Below are 20677 nucleotides of genomic sequence, written 5' to 3'. Positions count from 1 at the left end.
GCCATCCGTTGAATACGCCCAACTGGTGTCTTCAGCAGGCGGACCCGCACTGCCGGACTATAACAGACCGGTTTTCTGGGGTGGCGCAGCTTCCTAACAGCCGATTACGCCACCAGCTTGAAAAGTACACGCTCCGCAACGGTGTGCTAGGCCGTGTAAATGGTCACTCTGCTAGAGAAAAATGGGTGCCTGTAGCTCCTCGGGCTTTGCATCCACAGCTTTTAGAAGCCTTCCACGATGACCCAGCTGCTGGCCACCTCGGCTTTCAAAAAAATTGCCCCCACCTCCCCGAAGGGAATCGTGAGGAAGTGCGAATGCATTTCTTGCGCCGAGAGTACACGGCGTAGTAATTCTGCCATCGCCTTGAGAGGCGCAGTACCGGCGAGGGGGAGCTGTCAGGCGAGGGGAGAGGCGCGCGCCGAGGGTGAGTGCAAACCTAACGGGGGGAGAGGCGCGCCAGCTGCAGAGCATGTGACGTCACGGCGCGAGGAGAGGGGGAGCAGACGCAAAGGCGCCAGCGCGCGGTCACGTGGGAGTGTGACGTCACGGCGCGGGCGCGCGCAGCCACGGCGCGGGAGGCGGAGCGCGCGCGGGTCACGTGGGGTGTGACGTCGCTGCGCCGTTGCTACAGACGCTCCTCTCCGCTCCTCGCGCCGTTGCTAGGGGAGAGGAGGAGGAGCAATGCGGACGGCGGATTCAGGGTCGCTTATAAAGTGCATCGCACTTAAAACGTTTGACAGGATCCGAGCCCGCATATCCTAACCTGGTATGTCGAGGTGCGTCGCTAAGTATGTCACCTCCTGTGCATTGTGACAGCATCGCAAACGCCCCACAACGGCGCCTGTTGGACTTCTACAACCCGTTCCTTGTCCAGCGGATCATTTTGACGAGGTGGGCATTGACCTATACGGTCCTTTACCATCCACCTCCTCCGGCTACCGTTGGATCGTGACAGCGGTCGACCATTTGATGCGTTATGCAGAGACCACCCCTGTTCGATCTGGCTGCTCCCAAAAAGTCGCCGAATTCATCTTGCAAAGCGTGATCTTACGCTATGCTCCCCCTCCCCCCGGGTTTTACTAAGTGACCGCGGAAAGGCATTCCTCTCGAGCGTAATTTCAGACCTGCTTTGTGCATCAAACGCCATCCACAAAATGACGTCCTTACACCAACGCCAAACAAATGGCCTCACGGGACGCTTCCATCGTACACTTTCAAATATGATCTCCATGTATATCGGACCAGGCCATACAAACTGGGATGCCACCCTTCCATTCATTACGGTTGCCTAAAGTACTGTACGCCAACGAACCACTGGCTAAGCCCCGTTTTTCCTTGTTTATGGCCGTGAACCCTCCTTCGTAATAAACACTTGTTTGTTCTCGGCACCTGCGACGGGATGTGTCCCCGGGAGTGACGAATCCATCTCCCGCCTTCACCACTGCCGCCGCATTGCCCGTGAAAACACGCAAGCCTGCCAGCAGGACCGCAAGCACCAGTACGACGCCCCCCCACCGGTGGATCCAGTTCCGCCCAGGAGACCGGGTTCTACTCTGCACTCCCGGTCGTGTGCCCGGGCTATGCGAAAAGTTTTTTTCAGCGATTCATTGGCCCATATACAGTTCTGGAACAGACGTCGCCAGTCAACCATCGGGTCACCCCTGTTTCTCCCAGCACGAACCGTCGCTGTCGTAGTACCGAAGTTGTTCATGTCTCTCGTATCAAACAGTTGCACTCCCGCACTTCGTAAACGCCAGCGGCCGGGCGGACGCCTTCTCCGAGGGGGGGGGTGTCAATTAGGTTAAGCACTGTAGTTCTCCGCGGCACAATATTTCACTTATTTCAATCTTGTATGTAGTCATCATGACCTGTAATTCTTTTCAGTAATGCTTCATCATCTTCTTCACCTGTACATGATCATTGTCATACCTGAGGCTAGGTTTGCTTGGCTGCGCGTTCGCCAAAGAAACGGCGTATCTCTTCCCTGCTCTATCAGAGAGCGACGTCTCCTTCAAGGCTTCTTACAACATACACTTTGTACACACACACTACCACTGCGAAACTTCTGCAAATATGAAATGCCTAACTTTAAAATGTCTTCACTTAAAAATTATGCACCCCTCCATCAAACGACGACGATGGTTCAACGCGAAGCTTTCTCGTGACGGATTCTTTGGTTTTCGTCTGAGTTTGGGCTGAGTTTCGACCGTGTGCGTTTTTCTCTCGGGCACCTGTACGGTTTCTAGAGGAAGGAATTGACGTGCGTTTTAATTGAAAGTGCATTTCCACTGACATTTACCGCCAACCCATACCTGATGATTTTAGATAATAATGTATTCAAGCCAGTCAAGAAAATGTACATCCAGGTGGCTGCAAAAACTTTCTTTTTTAAGTTGCGCGCATCCATGTTGCCTTTTAAAACATTGCTCAATAGTAAACGTGCACGTGTGCATTGGTATGTTAACTGCCGCCTGTGTAACGAGCCTGATAAAACTTTTATGCCGGGATGCTGTGTTTTTTATGATGTTCTGCAGCGAACTCCTAAAAATGACATCGACATCACCGCCTAGAGTATACGATCCCTACCAGTGATGAAGGACTGTTACTTGCCCTATACCTTTTTGTACTGATAGCATTGTTTAGCCTATGGAAGTGTCGCATGATTGACCGCACTGCGGAGGAACCTCGGGGAACTAAGTCAATTTTTCGAGAACAATGTGCGCTTGTGTATAGTGTCTATGCGGCGCAATCGCAGCCGCCAGACTGGTTGCATCTTCTTGAGGCGTGTATGTGCCTGCCTGACTTTTAAAATATGTGTCAGTGAACGGACTATTTTTGCAGATACGGTGGGATTCTAAAGCTTTTCGGGCTAATGTTCCATGCAATAAAGGAAAAAATTGGCCGCATATCTGCTCCTTTCGTTGCAAATGCCGTCAAAAGACGATAGTCTTTATCGGCTTTTGCGAAGTAAATGTCTCCCTTCACTTTCCTGCTCACCTATCATGTTGTTCCTCTTGCGTAGCGCTCCTCCCAAGGTAAAGACGCCAAAGGTTTGCTTAAATCACTTTAAATTTCCCGCGTTCCACTGGTCCAAACCGGGTGTATCGATGCGAACGCTGCCGTACGGCGAAGACGCGCTTTAATCGAGGCGCTCTACTTCAACGTTTATAGAACCGCGTTTCCCTACTCCACGTGCGTTGCAAGCAGAACGTGGAACCTATCTAGTGGAACCTTGCGTAACTCTTGCCACTTGATTTCTTCAAATGCCGCCAGAAGCTATATGGCGCGGGCGACAGCAGGCGACGGCGGAGTGATATTTCCTTCTTCAGTTGATGAAGTATTTAATCTCACCAATATCAAACATGTACGATTTTTTATTAAGGAACGCTGCAAATATCACTTCTGTATCAATTTGTTGTCTTACATATGCGTAATGTCTTGTTGTTCTTCAACAATATTGACAAGTATGAACATTACACCGGACTTTGACGGGCGCATTTACCTATGACTATATAAGACTATTGCGCAGGCATTGAATTACTTTTTGGCCGGGTGGGTGAATCGAGTCACAGACAGACAGACGGACAGACATACAGACACACAGACATGCAGACAGACCAAAATTTCTGGGTTTAAGTAGCCCAAGAAAGACTATCGTCTTTAAAAAAGAAGTCGTTCTGGAGCAATCTGATAGACGCCGACTTCGTAACGCGAGGTACTAAGGTTCTATTCCGGCCACGGGAAGTGTTCTTTTTTTTTTCTAGCGCGAAAACGCCGTTTTCGCGTTACAGACGCCATCAGTTGGAACACTAAAGCTTCACTTCAATAAACACAGTTAGCCCTATACTCGGGTGCAAGTTAAGGAGGCAATAGCTCACGCAGTGTATTACTCCGCCGAAGCGACGGCCCCGGATGTCAGCGCTGGCGCGCCTTTCGAAAGGAGATTGCGCTTAATGCGTCACATCGCCTTCTTTTTGTCGCATAGTTTTTTTGTCGTTGACGCAGTAATTTATCAGCAGATTAAATCTGAAAAATCACTGAAATACGCAATTAGGCGCGCTTTGCGCCAGCGGAGGAACAGCCGGTTGCGGTGACGAGGCGCAGTAGCAACTTCCTCTGTCGTTTTTAAGTTGTACCGGAGTACAGCGGGTTTCGTGCCACTGGGGAAAAGAATTCCTCAGACATGTGAAACATAGGTTGGCCACACATGCATCGCGGAAAACATCGCAGACCAAGTGTAGAGTATGCTAGTATAATTTTGTGCTCACGTCAGCAATACATAAGAGATAAATTAGCACGAATTCAGAGAAGGGGGCTGATTTTTTTTCTGGCTGCGACAAAACACACTCGGCAACCGCCATGATTGCCAGTGATGATCTCACTACACTGTCGCACTACACTGACGCCTTAAATATTATATCAACTTTTTAACAATAAGCTGAACTTGAGCCCCAGCTTGTACTTAAATCTTCCGTGAAGAGTTTCACCGCAAACTAATCACACTTTTGTTATTATGCCCTACGTGCCTCGAGTGGACGTCTTTAAGCGCTCTTTTATTGTATAAACAATTGTTGAGTGCAACAACTAGACCTAATGTGTATTTCTTATCAACAATAGGGTTGAGGCTTTTGAAAAAAGAAATCGGAAGCATTCTTTGTGGGACTTTGCATTGTATTCCCACCCTGTAACAGACCGGAAAGGCTCACAGTATTGAAAATAAATAAATACGGGTAGGCGTAGAAAGCAGCGGATGCTTTATTGATAGGTGTCTGCAATGCTACGGGAAAATGAACGAGGCAACTAACTGATCCCGTAATCCAACTACGCCTTGTTGAGATGGCCGATGAAAACGCCAGGAACCAAAATCTCCTGGCTGACTAACGCGGCAGAGCGGGCCCCAGGCTCTCTAGTTCTGGGCAATTAAAGATATCTGTGTTTCTCTATCTTCGGGTAACAACATTATATAAGTTTTATATATCGCACATAATTTATTTTGAAGAGTTTGCTTTTTTACAGAAAGCCCTTAGCTCAATCAATAACAACCGAAAGCATAAATTACAACTTGTACACTCTAAAAGGATGCCTAAGCTGACGGTAATACGGGAATACAAGTACTCACACTCTAGCGCCCATCTCTTCGCGATGTCATGGCAGTCGGGTACATCGCCGTTGCGGTCCCGGTAAAAGTCGATTAGTCTTACGGCATCATCGGCGATCCGCCCCATGGCCTCGGCGTACGCCTGGATGGTTCGAGGCCGAATGGTACAAGGCTGCGCCATGGTGCGGATGCGTCGCCACTCTTCGCCCTGGCTGTACAGAACGGGGGTCATCGTGCATGTCACTGTAAACGCCAGCTTTTGGGGCACTAAACTGAGCAGGACAAGGCCCAACAACGGAGAGGACAAAAACTGGTGAAGTTAGCACTGGAGGTGCAACGCTGGAGAAACAGCTGAGCTGCCAACCCCTCTTCCTTCGTAGAAGCCCCTGCTGTTACACCTCACATGGGGCAAACTGACGCGCAAGCCTGGACGACGCCTCTGTACACGAGACTTTATACCATGTGTTGCGCAGTGACGTCATAGCTTCAGTGATGTTCCGTACTGGGTAGAAAAATTCCCATTTCAAGGTTTAGAAATACCCTTTTTTTAGTACTTTTTCTTCGCAGGTTTCTCAGGAATTCCCGCCGAATTTCCCTGCATTCTCTGTTTGCTGTTAATTTGGATTCCTGTTCGGTTTTGGGGATAGCCAGTGCCACCAATGTCTACCTTACTTAGCCTTCCCGGCGCAGAAGGCGCTCAGAGAATCAGAATTTTAACGTGAACTAAATTATACAGCATCTGCCGTTCAGCAGCATTTGACTATGCATTTCACGTTTTGTACCAAACAGCGTGATTACTTTGCGGGCTAAAGATAAGATCCAACTTAAAGCTCATAGTTTGAGAAAGACGAGACATTGTTGGTGAATTTAGGCAATTTTTTTAAGTGCCGAGACTGCTGGAGGTATCTCTTGTTGACAGTGCGCGGAATAATTCGCACCCGAAATACTTTTTGTACATTGCGCAGGATTACATGCGAACAGGCTTCAGCCCTTCAGCCGCCGCTGACTTGTTCTTTAGAAGCACTTTCTCGTGGAGTATTGTTTCATCTATGCTCTCTCCTCTTTTGCGAACTGGATTGAAAACCATTTTTTATGCTTGTGGCTTGCGAGAAAACGACTGCGGATGTCTAACCATAATTTCGAGTAAGTGTTAAGGGAACTTTATGCACGAAAGCAAAGTAACAAATGATGCGAGGTGTGGCATTATTTTCTCTTTCTACTTCACGACTCCTAAAATTCCTGCATCTATAAAAAATTCCCTTTTTCCTTTTTGGCCAAAATTTCAGCCGAAAATTCCCTAAAAAATGGAAAATTTCCTGCGCGGAACATCACTTCACGGCTTGACGGGCGCCGGCGAGGGACGGCCTAGCAATGCCGAGCCATGCCGAGGCTATAGGCAAGCACGCGCAAAGCTATGCACAGCTATAACAGGAGTTGCTAGACACCGCCGTGAGGTGACGTCATCGCTCATCGAAGTCATTTGGTGCGACGTACGGATAACGCTCGGCTCCGACAACTCTGCCGTTAAAAGGCGCGGCAAAAACACTTAGGGAAGCTTCCCGTCACGCAGAAGACTTGACCGGTGAAGTTTTTGTAGGTGAGCATTGCCGGACAGATAGTAAGTTTCAGTATGCTTGTTTATTTGCATAGTTGCGGTGCTAGTAATCGTCGCGGATGCAAAGTCATTCTCAACATTGCAGACTTCATTTACTTTAGGGTTTAACGCACCGACGCAACGCAGGCGATCAGGCGCGCCATAGTGTTGGGCTCCGGATTAAGTTTGACCACCTGAGGATTTTTAGCTTGCGCCGAAATATCGTACACAGGGCAGAAGTGTTCTTGATTTCGTCTCCATCAGAATAGAAGAAAGGGCCCATCTCCCCGCGAGGGGGACTCGAGTAAATGCGTCGCATAGGGGGTGGGTGTACTGCGTTAACGCTTAATGTTTGGGGAGTTGGTGGTAGCGAATGCGTTGTATCAGCAGCTTCTTGACGTAGTTTGAATGAGTCAAGAATATAAGGCGCGTTCGTAGCCTTTCATTTTGTGTCGGTTTTGTGGCGCAGTGGGAAGAGCACCATGTACCTCGCGTTCCGCCCACAGGTAGTGAATGCGTTGTATCAGCAGCTTCTTGACGTAGTTTGAATGAGTCAAGGATATAAGGCGCGTTCGTAGCCTTCCATTCTGTGTCGGCTTTGTGGCGCAGTAGGTAGAGCACCATGTACCTTGCGTTCCGCCCGCAGGGTCGTGGGATCGAAACCAGGCGCCGGTAAGTATTATTTTTTTATATAGTGTAGGGGGAGGGGTGCGGACCTGTTGTTGAGAGCGAGGAGGGTAGCGTGATGCGGGAGAGGAGGAGTGGGGGAGAGGGCGCACCTGGAACGGCTGTTGCGGACGCCGAGGCACGCCGTCAACGCCGGGTGACATCGTGAGTTAAAGAAATGCTCTGCATTTAAAAGCGGTCACCACGGGCGGGAATCGAACTGCGTCTTCGTGCTCAGCAGCACAATGCCTTAGCCACTGAGCCACCGCGGCGGGTCAGCATTGTAGACTTCCACCAGCCTTCCGTCCTCAACTCGAGGCGGCAAGGGCGTGATCTGCAAGCCGTCTCGGAAAAAATTTGCACACTCGGAGCCATGTCTCAAATTATCCATAATTGCTTCTAGAAAATGCGGCGGCCGCGGTGACCCCTCCCTGGGAGAGTGTCTTTTCGTCTTTAGCATTAGCGCTGAAGGGTTTTTTTTTTTTTTTTTTTACATGCACGGTATCACTGGATTTTTTTTCTTTGGTAAAGCCAGTGCGAGAGCCCGGGACTCGGCGGACGCCGCGAGGCACACGCTCACGAGCGCTCAGAATTTTCTTTGTATTTTTTCCTGCAACGGCGAACTTGAGGTTCGCTGCAGTGCTTGAGTCGTATTGTGCTGAGTGCCTTGCATCTAATCACGATGTGAACTACGGGTAGGCCTTCCCCACACCTGCTACAAGTGGCCTTGAAGACCCGGTGAGCAAGTTTGAGTGTGTCAGGTGTGTATGCGGTCTATCCGTAGCCTAGCTCAGGCAGCTTCTGTGTGTCTCTTGGGTGAGGCAGTTGTGTATTGTCTCAAGAGCGCTTTTACCATGCGTAGTTGAATGTCTGTCTGTTCATTACAATTTCTTGTTATGTTTTGCGAAGTTGTTCTTTTACGCGTGGATTGAGGTCTGTGTAGGGTACTGTTGTTATGTCCACTGTTTGTGAGAGCGGCGGCCCTTTCAACTGCCACCCCATTTCCCGCTATCCCAGAGTGGCATGGAACCCAACACACAGTCACTGCAAGATTTGAGCCATATTCCGACATAATTGTCCAAAAAACAAGACTCATAATGTGCTCTTAGGATTTCTTTTGGGATGATAACGCGTGCAAGACCCGAAATGAATCAGTGTAAATGATGTATTTCGGAATATGATATTCAACAATGCGGTTTACAGAACAAAAATTATATGCCTCTGCTGTGAAAATGCTGCAATTTGCATTCATGGTAATAAAAACCTTGCAATTTGGTTGGTGCGCGGCACATGACCCGGTGCAGGCAGTTTTAGAGGCGTCGCGGTAAAATTCTGTACGCTGCTACTTCTCCTGCAGTGAGAGAAAGTGCTGTAGAATCGCATTTTTTGGCACCATATTTTTGTCGAGCTGGATGAAAGACATGTCACACGCCACACGGTGAAGGTGCGAAGGGGCTATAAAATCAATGCAAGATGATTTGAAGGTGTTTCAACAGGAGACATCAAGTAGAGCCACTTCCTCTCTCACTCTTTGTGAGAAGCGAACAGAAATAAACTGGTGATTTAAAAAGAGCTCCAATGTGGATGTATCCGTAAAAACAGGTTTAAAAGGATGGCTATGCATTGATGAGCTTTTATAAGCGTATAACAAATCAACATTAGTTCGCTGGTGCTCTACGCACAATTTGTCGCAGTCCCCATACCGGCTTTGTACTGGGCATGACGCAAAGTACCACGCGAAAGGTGAAACCCCGAGTGCAGCACTGGATCGAGCGTTTAGGGCTGTTTTTTAGTTGACCCGTACACCACACTCCTATTTTCCAATCTTGACCCCATCAAGTTCGTAAAAACACGCAACAGAAATTGTTTGTCCACACCATAGGACTGGTGTGAAAGTATTTAAGAATGTAGGTTATTTTTAGGCATTCATTTTTAAGCTGTTTTATGTGAGACATAAATGTGAGGTTTTCGTCTAACACAAAACCCAAAGACGTGGGCTCCCTTTTTAATAGTAATGAATTGGCAATTGAGTTTAATATCGGGGCCCATTTGAATCCCGTGCCCCCTTGAAAACACGACGCAGGTGCTCTTTTGAGGATTACCTTTCAAACGGTTTTTATCTGCCCAGCAAACAAGTCTCTTGATCCAAGCTGGACTGGTTCACATGTGGACATGTTACCTGATGTAAAGGATACTTGCACACCATCCACGAACACTTAACAGGAGATTGATGGTGACAATGCTTTCAGAAGCGAATTTATCTTCACTATAAACAACGTGCAGCTCAAAACCCAACATTGAGGCACACCATTCTCCGGCAGGTAAATTTCTGACAATGCTGACCCAAATCTAGCGCGGTATGTTGTTTTCGGCATGTAACTGGGAAGAGTGTTCAACATGTTGCCAGAAACACCAAATGACTTCAGATCGCTGAGATACCGTAACGCCAGCCGTTGTAATATATATGCCCTCTCGAGTTCAAAAAACAGTGTTACACAAAACTGCTTATGGAAGAAGGCATCGTTAATGTACACTTCAAAGACCACGAGTTGATCATTCGTGGATAGCCCCACCCTGAAACCAGCCTGGCCGCTCTCGGGAAGACCATTGTACTCAATAATGTGCACAATTAAGTTTTCTGTTTACCATCTTGTCGAAGAGCTTGGACAGGCAGCTTGTCAGGGCAATGGGGCGATAACTTACGGGTAATGTTGGCTCGTTCCCTCTTTAACAAAGGCTACTACTATTGCCGCTCTACAAGACGTCGGAAGATGCCCTGTAAGCCATATTTTGCTGCAAATGTGTACGACTGTTTTAAGGGCGTCTGCGTGTAGGTGTTGCATCATCGTGGATGTAATGCTGGCTTCACCCGGTAGAAGGCATATATGACATGCTAACTAAAAGCGCAGAAAAACGCGGGACAAAGAGAAGGACTACACAGGACAAACGCTTACTAACAACTGAGTTTAATAAGCGAAAAGCGGAAAATCTCGACACAGCGCACCCTTGCGGCGCATCATACTCACAAAAACTCACATGAGCTCAGTGCTGATGAAGTTTAAATTCACAGTTGTAAGAGGAATGAGGCCTGTTATTTTCACATAAGGGTTTATTTTTTGCGAATATTTTGTGTTGCATGAAACTCTTCATGTAGTGTGCCGATCTGGACACGTGTTGGAAGTGTGCGAGTTGTTAGCCTGGTCTTCAAGTGTGTCTTTTGTTGTACTGACTAGGGGCAAGCTGTGTGGTGGTTGTCTTTTGAGTTTTCGTATTCGTATCTAGACTTTGTGTGTGTCTGTGTATGAGTTGATGGATGCGAGGAGGGCGCGCCAACTCTCCCGCTTTGCCTAACGGCGTACACGCTTCTCAGGAGCCTTTTCCCATTTAAAAGTATGTGATTTTGCGAAGTCGGGTATCGTCGAAAGATACGCCTTGTTTTGCGCTTCCCGCGCCCGCCGACGGACCTCGTTCCCCGAGGGCCTACTTGGGTTGCGTGGGGCACCGCCGACCTCCGGGATGGACTTCGCGGTAGCGTCGAGAATGTGCTTCGTACCAAGTTACTTTGCCTCCTGCACGTGTAGGTGTGCTATGGATGTGTAGTGTAGTTTCGACGTATCTGTGAATGTATTCCAGTTAACCATTGCTTCGTTGAACTTTTTGTTGGAGGGTGAACTGTTTGCAGCGTTACCTGTGTATGCTATTCTTTTAGGGAAGTGGTCACTACCATATGTGTCTGTGCCCACGTCTCACTCAAGAGATGGGAAAAGAACCGCAATGCCAATCGCTATATTGAGGTGTGAGTAGGTGTTGTGTGCTGTATTATGGTATGCAGGCTGTTTCGTGTTAAATGTACATGCTCCGGATCATGTTAGAAAGCTCTCAATGAGGCGAACTCGCGTATCAGTTCGGGAAGGTCCCTAGAATGAATTATGGTCATTAAGGTCACCAACTAGGAGGAATGGTTGGGGTAGCTGATTTATCAGAGCTTCAAACTCGGAGTTTGTTAGTGATGATCCGATGCGATTCAAAGAGAGCATATCGTAATCTATCTATTAAAAGTGTTGTTTGTATAGCAAAAGCCTCAATGATGGTCTGTAATGGGGTGGTATGACACGCCAGAGAGTTTGTGCGACGATAGCCACACCACCAGAAGAATATACGCAACCGTCCCTGTCGTTTCTGAATACCAAGCAACTCTTAAGGAAGTATGTATGTTTGGTTTCTTGTAAGCATATTACACTTCGTTGATCCGAATGCAGCGTATCATACACACCGCCCAAGTTTTTAACAAGGCCCCTGCAGTTCCGCTGAATTATGCTTTCTTTTCCCATTATTTTGGGTCACGAGCGACTGGAGCGCGTATGAGTGTGCGTGTTTATGAAAGCGTAGGGTTTAAAAGTGGATGTTTTATTTGCCTGAGTTGATTTAGTGTCGGCCCAGAAACTCATGGAAGCATATTTCTTCGGCATTCACTGCTTTTGGTTCGCTCTCTCGCTTCTTTCACAGCACGCGGAGAGGGTGCGGCGTCCATGTCCTCATCAAAAACTCCAGGAGTGCACGAAATGGTGTCTCTGTGACGCCCACCCCTATCGCTACCTGAAGTGGTCACGGGCTTCCCGACCGCAGCCCGCGGGGCGGTGAAGATGTGTGTGGTTTCAGGGCTCCCCGTGTCCATGTCCTCTCCATGCTCAGACATACCGGGAGGCCGGCAGCGGAGGTGGACCGGAAGGCGGCGGGATCACTTCCGACGGAGACCGTCGTCACCACATTCACCGGAGTCTCCAAAATAGGTGGTGCGTCAGGATTCTGAGCTGCCGAAGGCCATCGGGGTGGGACCCCCTCAGCTTCAACAGCTTTCACAGACGCAGGAGGTGGCCGCTCAACCGGGGGTGGAGACAGCGACACGTCATCAGGGAGTCTGCATTGTGTCGCTGTGCTGACCAAACTCCGTCCCAACTGTTGTCGGGCAGCGTTTGCATAAAATGTGGCTGAAAACCGCCAGTGCATTTGGCTCGTCTCAGGAAAGGGGATGTTTTCCTTATGTTCATCAGTAGAATTTCTCTTTCAGCTTTGAATTTCGAGCAGGTTTGAGAATAAGCAGTGTGGGCCACTGCAATTCGGACATTTCGCTGTGCTGCTTCGACAGACATCCGACGAATGATCAGTCTCCGCACATTTGGCACAAGGCAGCTTTCCTCGACACGATTGTGATCCATGGCCATATCGTTGGGGGTTAAAGCATCGCCTGGGGTAAGGGACACTGCAGCTTATAAAGCCCACTCTGACCTTTTCTGGCGGGGTTGTGCGATGAAATGTTAGGAGTAGATGCTTTGTTGAAATTTCTTCATTCGCTCTCCGTATTACAATTCGTTTCACAGAAGTTACTCCCAGAGGTGGAAGTGCCTGAAAAAGCTCCACCTCCGTCACAGACTCTAAATCTTTCTCCGAGATGTCTCTTTCAGAGGAGTTGAGGGTCCTATGTGTAGTTACAGTGGCAGACAAGTCAGCCAGCGGGGTCTGTTTCAGTGCGTTCTCACTTTGTTTCGTTTTTTATATTCACTTCAACAAGTAGGTCACCAGATTCAAGCTTCTCACCATCGTAGTCTGTAATCTGAACCAGCAACAGACTCGATGCATTTAGCCAAAAGAGTGACCGAATTCTTTGCAACAGGGATGTCCTCTGCGGAATGGACTACAAAAAACATATGGAAATGTTCTGCCTTCTCTTTAGCAAGTACTTCTGTTCGGCCTATTTTGGGAGACCGATTATTGGAGGGGGGAGCGTTAAAAAATACCGTGCGATATTGGGAAAGAGCACGGCAGGGGTAGCTCTTTGTTCCCTAGCGTTACCTTCATAACTTATAGAGAGGTCCCGGAGCTCCCTCCCTGCTAAACAGACAGGGAGCCCATCGGCGTGAGCTTGACCAGGGCTCCGACGACCACTGTCCGTGGTTTCTTACCCTCCACCTATAAACACCTCGCCACGGTTGGCCACAGCTTATCGGTGGCTCCCGGTCCGCGTTGTAGCTAATACCGTCGCCTCGAATACGCAGGGTGCCCCACGCGGGGGCTATTTCACCATTCGGGAATACGACGCATAGGGCATTTCCAACTGCAAGTAATACTAATCGTCAACGCTTGGCTTTTTGTGTTACATGCGTTCTCTTCGCGCCGCGTTTGTAACCATGTCAGGAAGTTAAAGAAAAGCGAAGCATTCAAATCTTTTATCTGTGCCTTTTTTTAACCAACCTAAAGAATTGAATGCGATACAAAAGCGAGGTTCAGTGGGCAACACAGCGGAGTTACCGGGAACCCGCTGCATTATTTCGTGACAGGAAAAATGAATAGGAACGTTTTACCACTCCTGAAACTGGGCAACTTCATTGACCGTCTTTATGGTTTTGTGATTTACTGTTGTTTAACTGTCTCCGTAGCAACATTACTCAATATTGGAAACATGTGTTCTCTGTTATACGCACCTGTCAGATTTTAAAGGGAACGAAATGGTAAGCAGCTCAGCCGTAACACATAATTTGTGCTCACTGTAAAGTGCAAGAAGCCAAGTTTACACACTGCTACCCTGCTAGCCACTTTGCAAAAATCTAGCTACACATGAGGTGTTGATTGTACTGCGGGCGCTGGTAACGTAATTCGCAATTTCGTTTACGATGAAAGGTAATGACTGACCGGACACCGTTAATCAACAAACCTGCCTTCATAGTTCATAAAATTTGACTTAACTAAAGCTGCACGTAAAAGAACCGTTTGAACATTTGCATTTATATCTCTGCGCTGGTTAAAATTCAGGAATTCCATGTTGCTTTCCGAATGTAAACAAAAAGAATTTCATTAGCTGTTATAAAAAACGCAGGGGCACTGAAGTGCTGTTACAGTTTCAGGGCATCCCACAACTGCAATCATCAGTCATGTTACCAATGGAAGTGAATGAAGCTGCTGCCGTCAACTGAATTCCTGAGATCGGGGCTCCCTGATTTGTCCCTATTTCTGCTTTTATTCAATAGTGAAAGCCATAATCGGGAAAGATTGAGGTTGCTACGAACCATGGTGTACAGGTTCATTGTCACTATTTCCGCCGTTCAGTCATTCTCGATGGCTCGCCACTTTTTGGACGTAGTAATGAATGCTTATTGCCGCTTCCATGCAGTACCTTCAACGTTCAGGAACCGAATCCCAGCATACCACTCTTGCCAGCGCCTTTCATGACCTGATACGACGCTCAAGAGGCACGAAGCGCGCCCACAGCCAACATTCGCCCGCTACCGCCTAGCGGAGCCTCCACACCAGCAGCGCGACGCTATCGCCCTCTATAGGCCGATGTCGCGCGAATAGCGCGTGCCATCATGCCTTCGCTGATGACGTGATCCCTTCCTGATACGCAGCAGCTACGCGCTAAGACTACTGACTCTCTCTCTCGCTCTCTCTCCCTACACTCCCTAATTTCTCATTAGGGAGTGTAGTGATCGTCAGCCATTTTTTATTGTATGTCTGCGCTTACCTATTTAGGATGCCGGCGTTGGCGAAGTAGTCCGGCCTGTCGGTATGGTAGAGCTTGAAGGGGAGCGCTCCCACGCGGTACGGCGTCCTCCCTTCCTCCTGGTACAGAGTCCGGATGTCGTCGGCATTGAACAGGTGCACCAGCACTCCTCTTCCCGGTAGCTGCTCGGCTACGATGGGACCGTACCGGTGGTACATGTCCAGCGAGGCATCGTTGGAGTTGCTGATGTCGTAGCGCCCTGCGGAACGGTGAAAGGTCGTCTTTTGTCTATCACGCATAATGTCCTGATAGGGTTTGCACTCAGTCCTGGTGGCATAAATTGGACAACGAAGCTGTTAAACACCAATGAAGGTGGTCATCATCATCATCAGCCAACCTATGCCCACTGCAGGGCAAAGGCCTCTCCCATGGACCTCCAATTATCCCAGTCCTGTGATTTCTGCACCAATTTATCCCCGCAAACTTCTTCATCGCATCTGCCTATCTAACTTTCTGCCGCCCTCTGCCACGCTTGCCTTCTCTAGGGATCCACTCTGCTACCCTTAATGACCTTGGGTTATCTAGCCTTCGCACTGCATGCTCTGCCCACACCCATTTCCTCCTCTTAATTTCTATTGATATGTCCTTAACACGCGTGGGTTCCTTGACCCACTCCAATGAAAATGTGTGTGCTCAAATGAAGATGGCATCGCACAGTAAATGTCTAATGCGGCTTGAATTGCAGCTTGATAACACTTTGCTTGCGGGCATATCGACTGGGCGCAGTCTTAACGAATAGCAGGAACAAATAACGATTGTTCCTTATTTCCGAATTCTGCCTTTCTAAATACTTGGCTCGAATAAACTTTGAAGAATTGCGGTTTAATTTTAGCAAACAAATGTGCAGCCCTCCGCACGGCGGTGGTTTTGTGGTGGGGTGGGAATGGCTTAGCTGGGGCAGCTTCGGGTTCTTCTATCCCAGTCATCTAATAGAGTTAGTAAGATAATTGAGCAATTTTCTGTGGACTCTACGCATCGTGAGCTGCAGTGATTTTCAGCCATGTTAATGAGGGGTCCGCGGCGCGAAAATGACGTCATCACCCCCAACCGAAAACGACGATGAAAGCTGTGAGAAGCCTGCACACGCATGTATGCAGCTGGAACCTTGCGTAGCCACAACAGAAGTGTGGAAAGGAGGAGGCGGGCCGGTAGGCTCACCTAAAATGTGTACAGCCAAGAGGAAAAAGAGGATACGTAATTTCAGCACGCGTTGCGCTTGCGCACTCGGGTAGTTGTCCCCCATTCGTATTTCGCGCCTTTTCGTGTGCCGCAGAACACAGCATTGTTGCTGCTAGTCTCGCTCTCTAAGGTGACCTTCGGCGCTTGAAGAGACTAAATGGTGAACGCAGCATTTTCTTTTAATTACGCTCCATCGTCGACAAAGTAACCCTATCGCATCCATCGTCTTACCGCCTGAAGTATATTTCCCTTGCGAGTTTTTAAATTATTCGTCATCCAGGATGGGCGCTGAAATAGAACTCCCACACGTTACGTAGTCGTTTGAGCCGTCTAACGTCATACTTGTTTAGGGATAGGTCCGATAAAACAAGTGCTACAGCCATCTTCGGTAACCCTTCTAGTCCCGTAAAGTCAATGTATTGAAAGCGGACCAGTACTCTGAATGGTTGACTACTTTAGGGGGAACTTATTTTGACAAGTAAACGGCATACGGCCTAATGATAGTCTTCCTGCAGCCAGTTGGAGTGTGAGTGTTTCCACGATATTTACATTAGACTGAGACCTAAGAAGCGTTGGCCAGAATTTTGGCCTCGCCGCAAAGCTAATTGTGCCCACGGACCATTACACGAAGAAGCTGTGATGAGTGAGCCAAACACAGCTACTCCGTAAATCATCTTTTCAGCACATGTTAAATTTGGACGGACCAAAGGCAATCGGAACTATAAAGCACAGGGAAGCCAATCACTAGCCCTACAGAGTAGTCCAACACCAATCAGCACACTTCTAGTCGCTTAAAAGTTGAGTGACCTTAATCTCAAATGCAATGTAAGGAAACATGAGGCACTTGACCCCTTTTTATTTTCTCAGTAATAATTGTCACAGCATTGAAGTGCTGCCACAGTATGAAACCTTCCTCATTCAGGAAAGAGCACAACTAGAATCAAGATAAACGCAGCTTGGGTAGTCGGCTATTTTTTTTTTCTGTCATTCAACCAGTTGAATGAACCCATAGATTAAAAAACTAGTGCACAAGCTGTCGGGCGGTCGAATAGAGGAAATCTGTTCACGTACTTTGTAGGCTTAGCCGCGAATCGTGTATCCTGTACACTAAATCCAAGAGCTGTGTGCCATACTGTTACGAGTAAGCTACCGTGTGTGTGTGTGCGTGTTGACGCGGCGCCCAAGATTAAACAGGGCACAGCGAGACCAGTCGTCAAGCTTCCCTGCGGAGGCTAAGCGGTCTGTTACAAAGCCGCCTTACAGGACAGAACCATGTACACCCGCTGTCAAAATTTTAAATTTCTATGCCAATCCTAAGGCTTTTAAATGCAGAGCATTTCAGTAACTCACGATGTCACCCGCTTTGACGTCCGTAGTCGTAGTCCGCACCCCTCCCCCTACACTATATAAAAAAAAATACTATCCGGCGCCTGGTTTCGATCCCACGACCCTGCGGGCGGAATGCAAGGTACAGGGTGCTCTACCCACTGCGCCACAAAGCCGACACAGAATGGAAGGCTACGAACGCGCCTTATATCCTTGACTCATTCAAACTACGTCAAGAAGCTGCTGATACAACGCATTCACTGCCACCAACTACCCAAACACTAAACGTTAAAGGGGCCCTGAAAGGCGTTTTGAGCACACTAAATTGACTAGCGCAATCGTTAGATTGGGTCGTCAACATCATCTGTGCCAAGTATTACTCTTTTACGCGCAGCGGAAAGCTCACACTTTTGTTGCAAAGTTGGTCGCTTTTTTCTCACCCTTTCCTTCGTGTTTTTGGACGCCGCCATCTTCACATGTCTACATCATCGATTCCCAGATGTTCGTCATGAGCTAGACATCCTGCTATTGGGCGGCTTTTTCACGCACTTCCGGCAAAGAGATGAGTCGTCTGCTCAGCGTCGGCTCGCCGGCTGATCTGCCAGCGGAGTGCCGGAGTGCTTGGGCATTTTACGACAAACGAAACAAGTGTAAACAAACGCTTAACCGTTTGTATTAAATGCAACAGGGCCATAACACGACATGAATATTCTCTTACTTGAGTACGTTCCATAAAGAAAGCGTTGAAGCCCCGTGGCACTTCTTTCTTGCAATCGCAGAGAACGCCCTGAGCCGAATGCCCGGGTTTGACGCATACATATTATTCAACTTCCAAACAATCCAGAGATGCGTTTCGAACGAACACAACGTCACAACATGCGTTGCAAGTCCGAACCGCGATTGACAGACGATGGGTTGCCTCCTCCTGCCCCTCGTAAATTCGGCACTCACCTCGCACGCGGTTTGCGGGGACGAACAGCAAGTCACTTAACTCCGGCGCACAAGCCGAGATGGCTTTCAGCCACGCACACTGCACATACCCCATGCGAGGTTGAGTCGTACGCCGCTTGAGAAAGATAATCCAGACCATGGGAAGCACTATCCACCCGCAGAAGCACAACGCATTTCATCGCGAAACAAAGGCGTCCAGAACACACACACCATCGCCTCCTGTAATGCCAAACGCATCTCGCACTTCTAAATGGGAGTGAGTAGTATGCCTGCAGTGCCCATATGCCGCGAGGTGGGGCCCCAAGCTGAACCGGGATCACGCAACCGTAACTGACTTCTAGAGCGGTTTGTGCCTTGTTGCCAGGGCAACCGATGTTTGATATTGTCAAAGAAATGGTGCTCGCTTCAGCGCGAGGAAGCTCAGAGCCGTGGCGGAGCATGTTTTGCCAACGTTGCCGCTCTCCACCACGCGTCGCCCCAAGCTGAACTGGCGTTTTGTGCACGGGTTCTGTATCGGTTCAAAATGTCTTTTTCACATGCCGCCGGCAGGAATTACCACCGCCACAAAATAAGACCCGGCACCAGCGGGGCCACATCCGATACGGCGCTTTTTGGATAAACAGTGCGCTGTGCATCCAAGGGAGCGAGCGCAGGATCCTCCCCGTGCGGCTGCGAGTTCGCCGCCGATAAAAAGTCGCGTGCCGCCGATAGCAAAGTTCTGCAGCAACGTACACCGCGATAGGGCAAGGCCAGGCCGCCGCACACATGGGGCCAGATTTTTCGTTCGCTTTTCCAGCCTTGAGCGGAGTGCGGAATTCATGGTGTCAACAAAGCTTGCCCGTAGCAGACGGCTGTATGAGCAGCGCAATAGCGGAAGTACGTCACCGCCGAGGAGCGCAGCATCATGGGAGGGAAGGCTCGCTCGCCGTCAACAGCGGAGAGTAAGTTGAAAGGAGGAGGAAACGCGGCGCGACGATAATGCGCGGTTTTTGATTTACGATTTCTCAGCTAATACTCATCGCTTCAACAAAATTCTTGCGGGAGGAGATTGCTAATACATTGCTTTATTTGGTTACATGTACATCCACGCATCGGCGGAAGGTATTTCAGGACCCCTTTAACGCAATACACCCACCCCCTATGCGACGCATTTACCCGAGTCCCCCTCGCGGGGAGATGGGCCCAATTTTTTCGATCACAAAGATTTCAAAGAATAAGCTTTACCTTTAAATGTAAAAAGAATATTTTATGACAGTAAGAAAAAAAGATGTTTTCTCTAGCTTTCAGGCGTAAAACGTTTCATCCTCCCTCGGGACGTAAGCTTGTACACTGAATTTTTTTTTTGCGGCGCGCGCGTTTCCAGCTTGGCCTAGAAAATTCCGACAAAAACTGGACGTCCGTAAATGCACCGCCACTCGTGCGACATCGATATTGCGGCGCGGCAAAAATCCTCTTGCGTACGCGCAGTCTCAACAAGGTGGCTGGTCGCTATGGCTGACTTGTCACCTCTCTCACTTGATAAAAGTGATTTTGCTTGTTTGTGCTCCTATTTTCTCTTCGTCTTGAAACGCGTTCGACGCCGTTTTTTACCGTTGCAGTGAATACTATAAATAGCTCTCCCCCACCAGAATACGTGTTTCTTCTCCTCGAAGAACGTCTCTCTGCTCGTTCGAGTTGTCACGTTTGACGTACTCAAGTGCGCTGCTACCTGTACCATCGCTTTTCTCTACACCATGTGTTGAACATTAAAGGTTGCCCTTTGGCATTTCGCCGTCGGAAGGGAGTCCACTCCCTCAAGCCGCTCTCCAACCACGCTACCTCGACACGACGGGGGCCCGTACTCGTACGCCTTAGTCTTTGTAACAATACCCACAGGCATGGGTGTCGGCAGGGGGTGCAAGAGGGGCGCTCCCCCTCCACCCCCAAGCCACACCAGAACAATTTGCCCCTTTCCCCCGCCCTCTCTCTTTCCCCCGCAATACAACGGGTTTGCCTTCCTCAGCACAAAATCCTGCCGACGACCATACCCACTGAGTAGCACATATCCACAGAGGTGCACTGGAAAACTTTTTAAACAAGAACCCTAAATTGTAACTTTTCATCTGCGGGTCAGTATCTCGCTTTTTGTTTTCTTTAACAAAACATCGAGCGCCTTTTCCCGACTCGTGTGTTCAGGTATACCGTCTTGCAAGCCATTTGCTTTTTCTGACACTCAAATGCAACCCAGTAGTTCAGCTTCACCGTAACTCTTGCAGCCAAAAATTCAAATTCCGTGAATGACAGTGACGTGCAGATAACATTTTTCACT

General features: G+C 48.7%; 1 protein-coding gene across 1 annotated transcript in view; it reads right to left on the bottom strand.

The window, feature by feature from the left end:
* The window catches only part of LOC144138743 (putative cytochrome P450 49a1), a 77885-nt gene that overhangs the window by 42444 nt on the left and 14764 nt on the right, over window positions 1-20677 (bottom strand). Inside the window, exons 2-3 of the mRNA XM_077671159.1 lie at window positions 14875-15112; window positions 5120-5310 (exon numbers count right to left, since the gene is read on the bottom strand). Coding sequence (XP_077527285.1) covers window positions 5120-5310; window positions 14875-15112 — 429 coding nt within the window. The remainder of the gene's footprint in view (window positions 1-5119; window positions 5311-14874; window positions 15113-20677) is intronic.

The sequence above is a fragment of the Haemaphysalis longicornis genome, unplaced genomic scaffold (assembly GCF_048455015.1).
Source record: "Haemaphysalis longicornis isolate Haplotype H1 unplaced genomic scaffold, Haemaphysalis longicornis Haplotype H1 scaffold_5, whole genome shotgun sequence".
Classification (NCBI taxonomy): Eukaryota; Metazoa; Arthropoda; class Arachnida; order Ixodida; family Ixodidae; genus Haemaphysalis; species Haemaphysalis longicornis.
The sequence above is the reverse complement of the archived record's forward strand: the minus strand, read 5'-3'. Positions and strand labels throughout refer to the sequence as shown.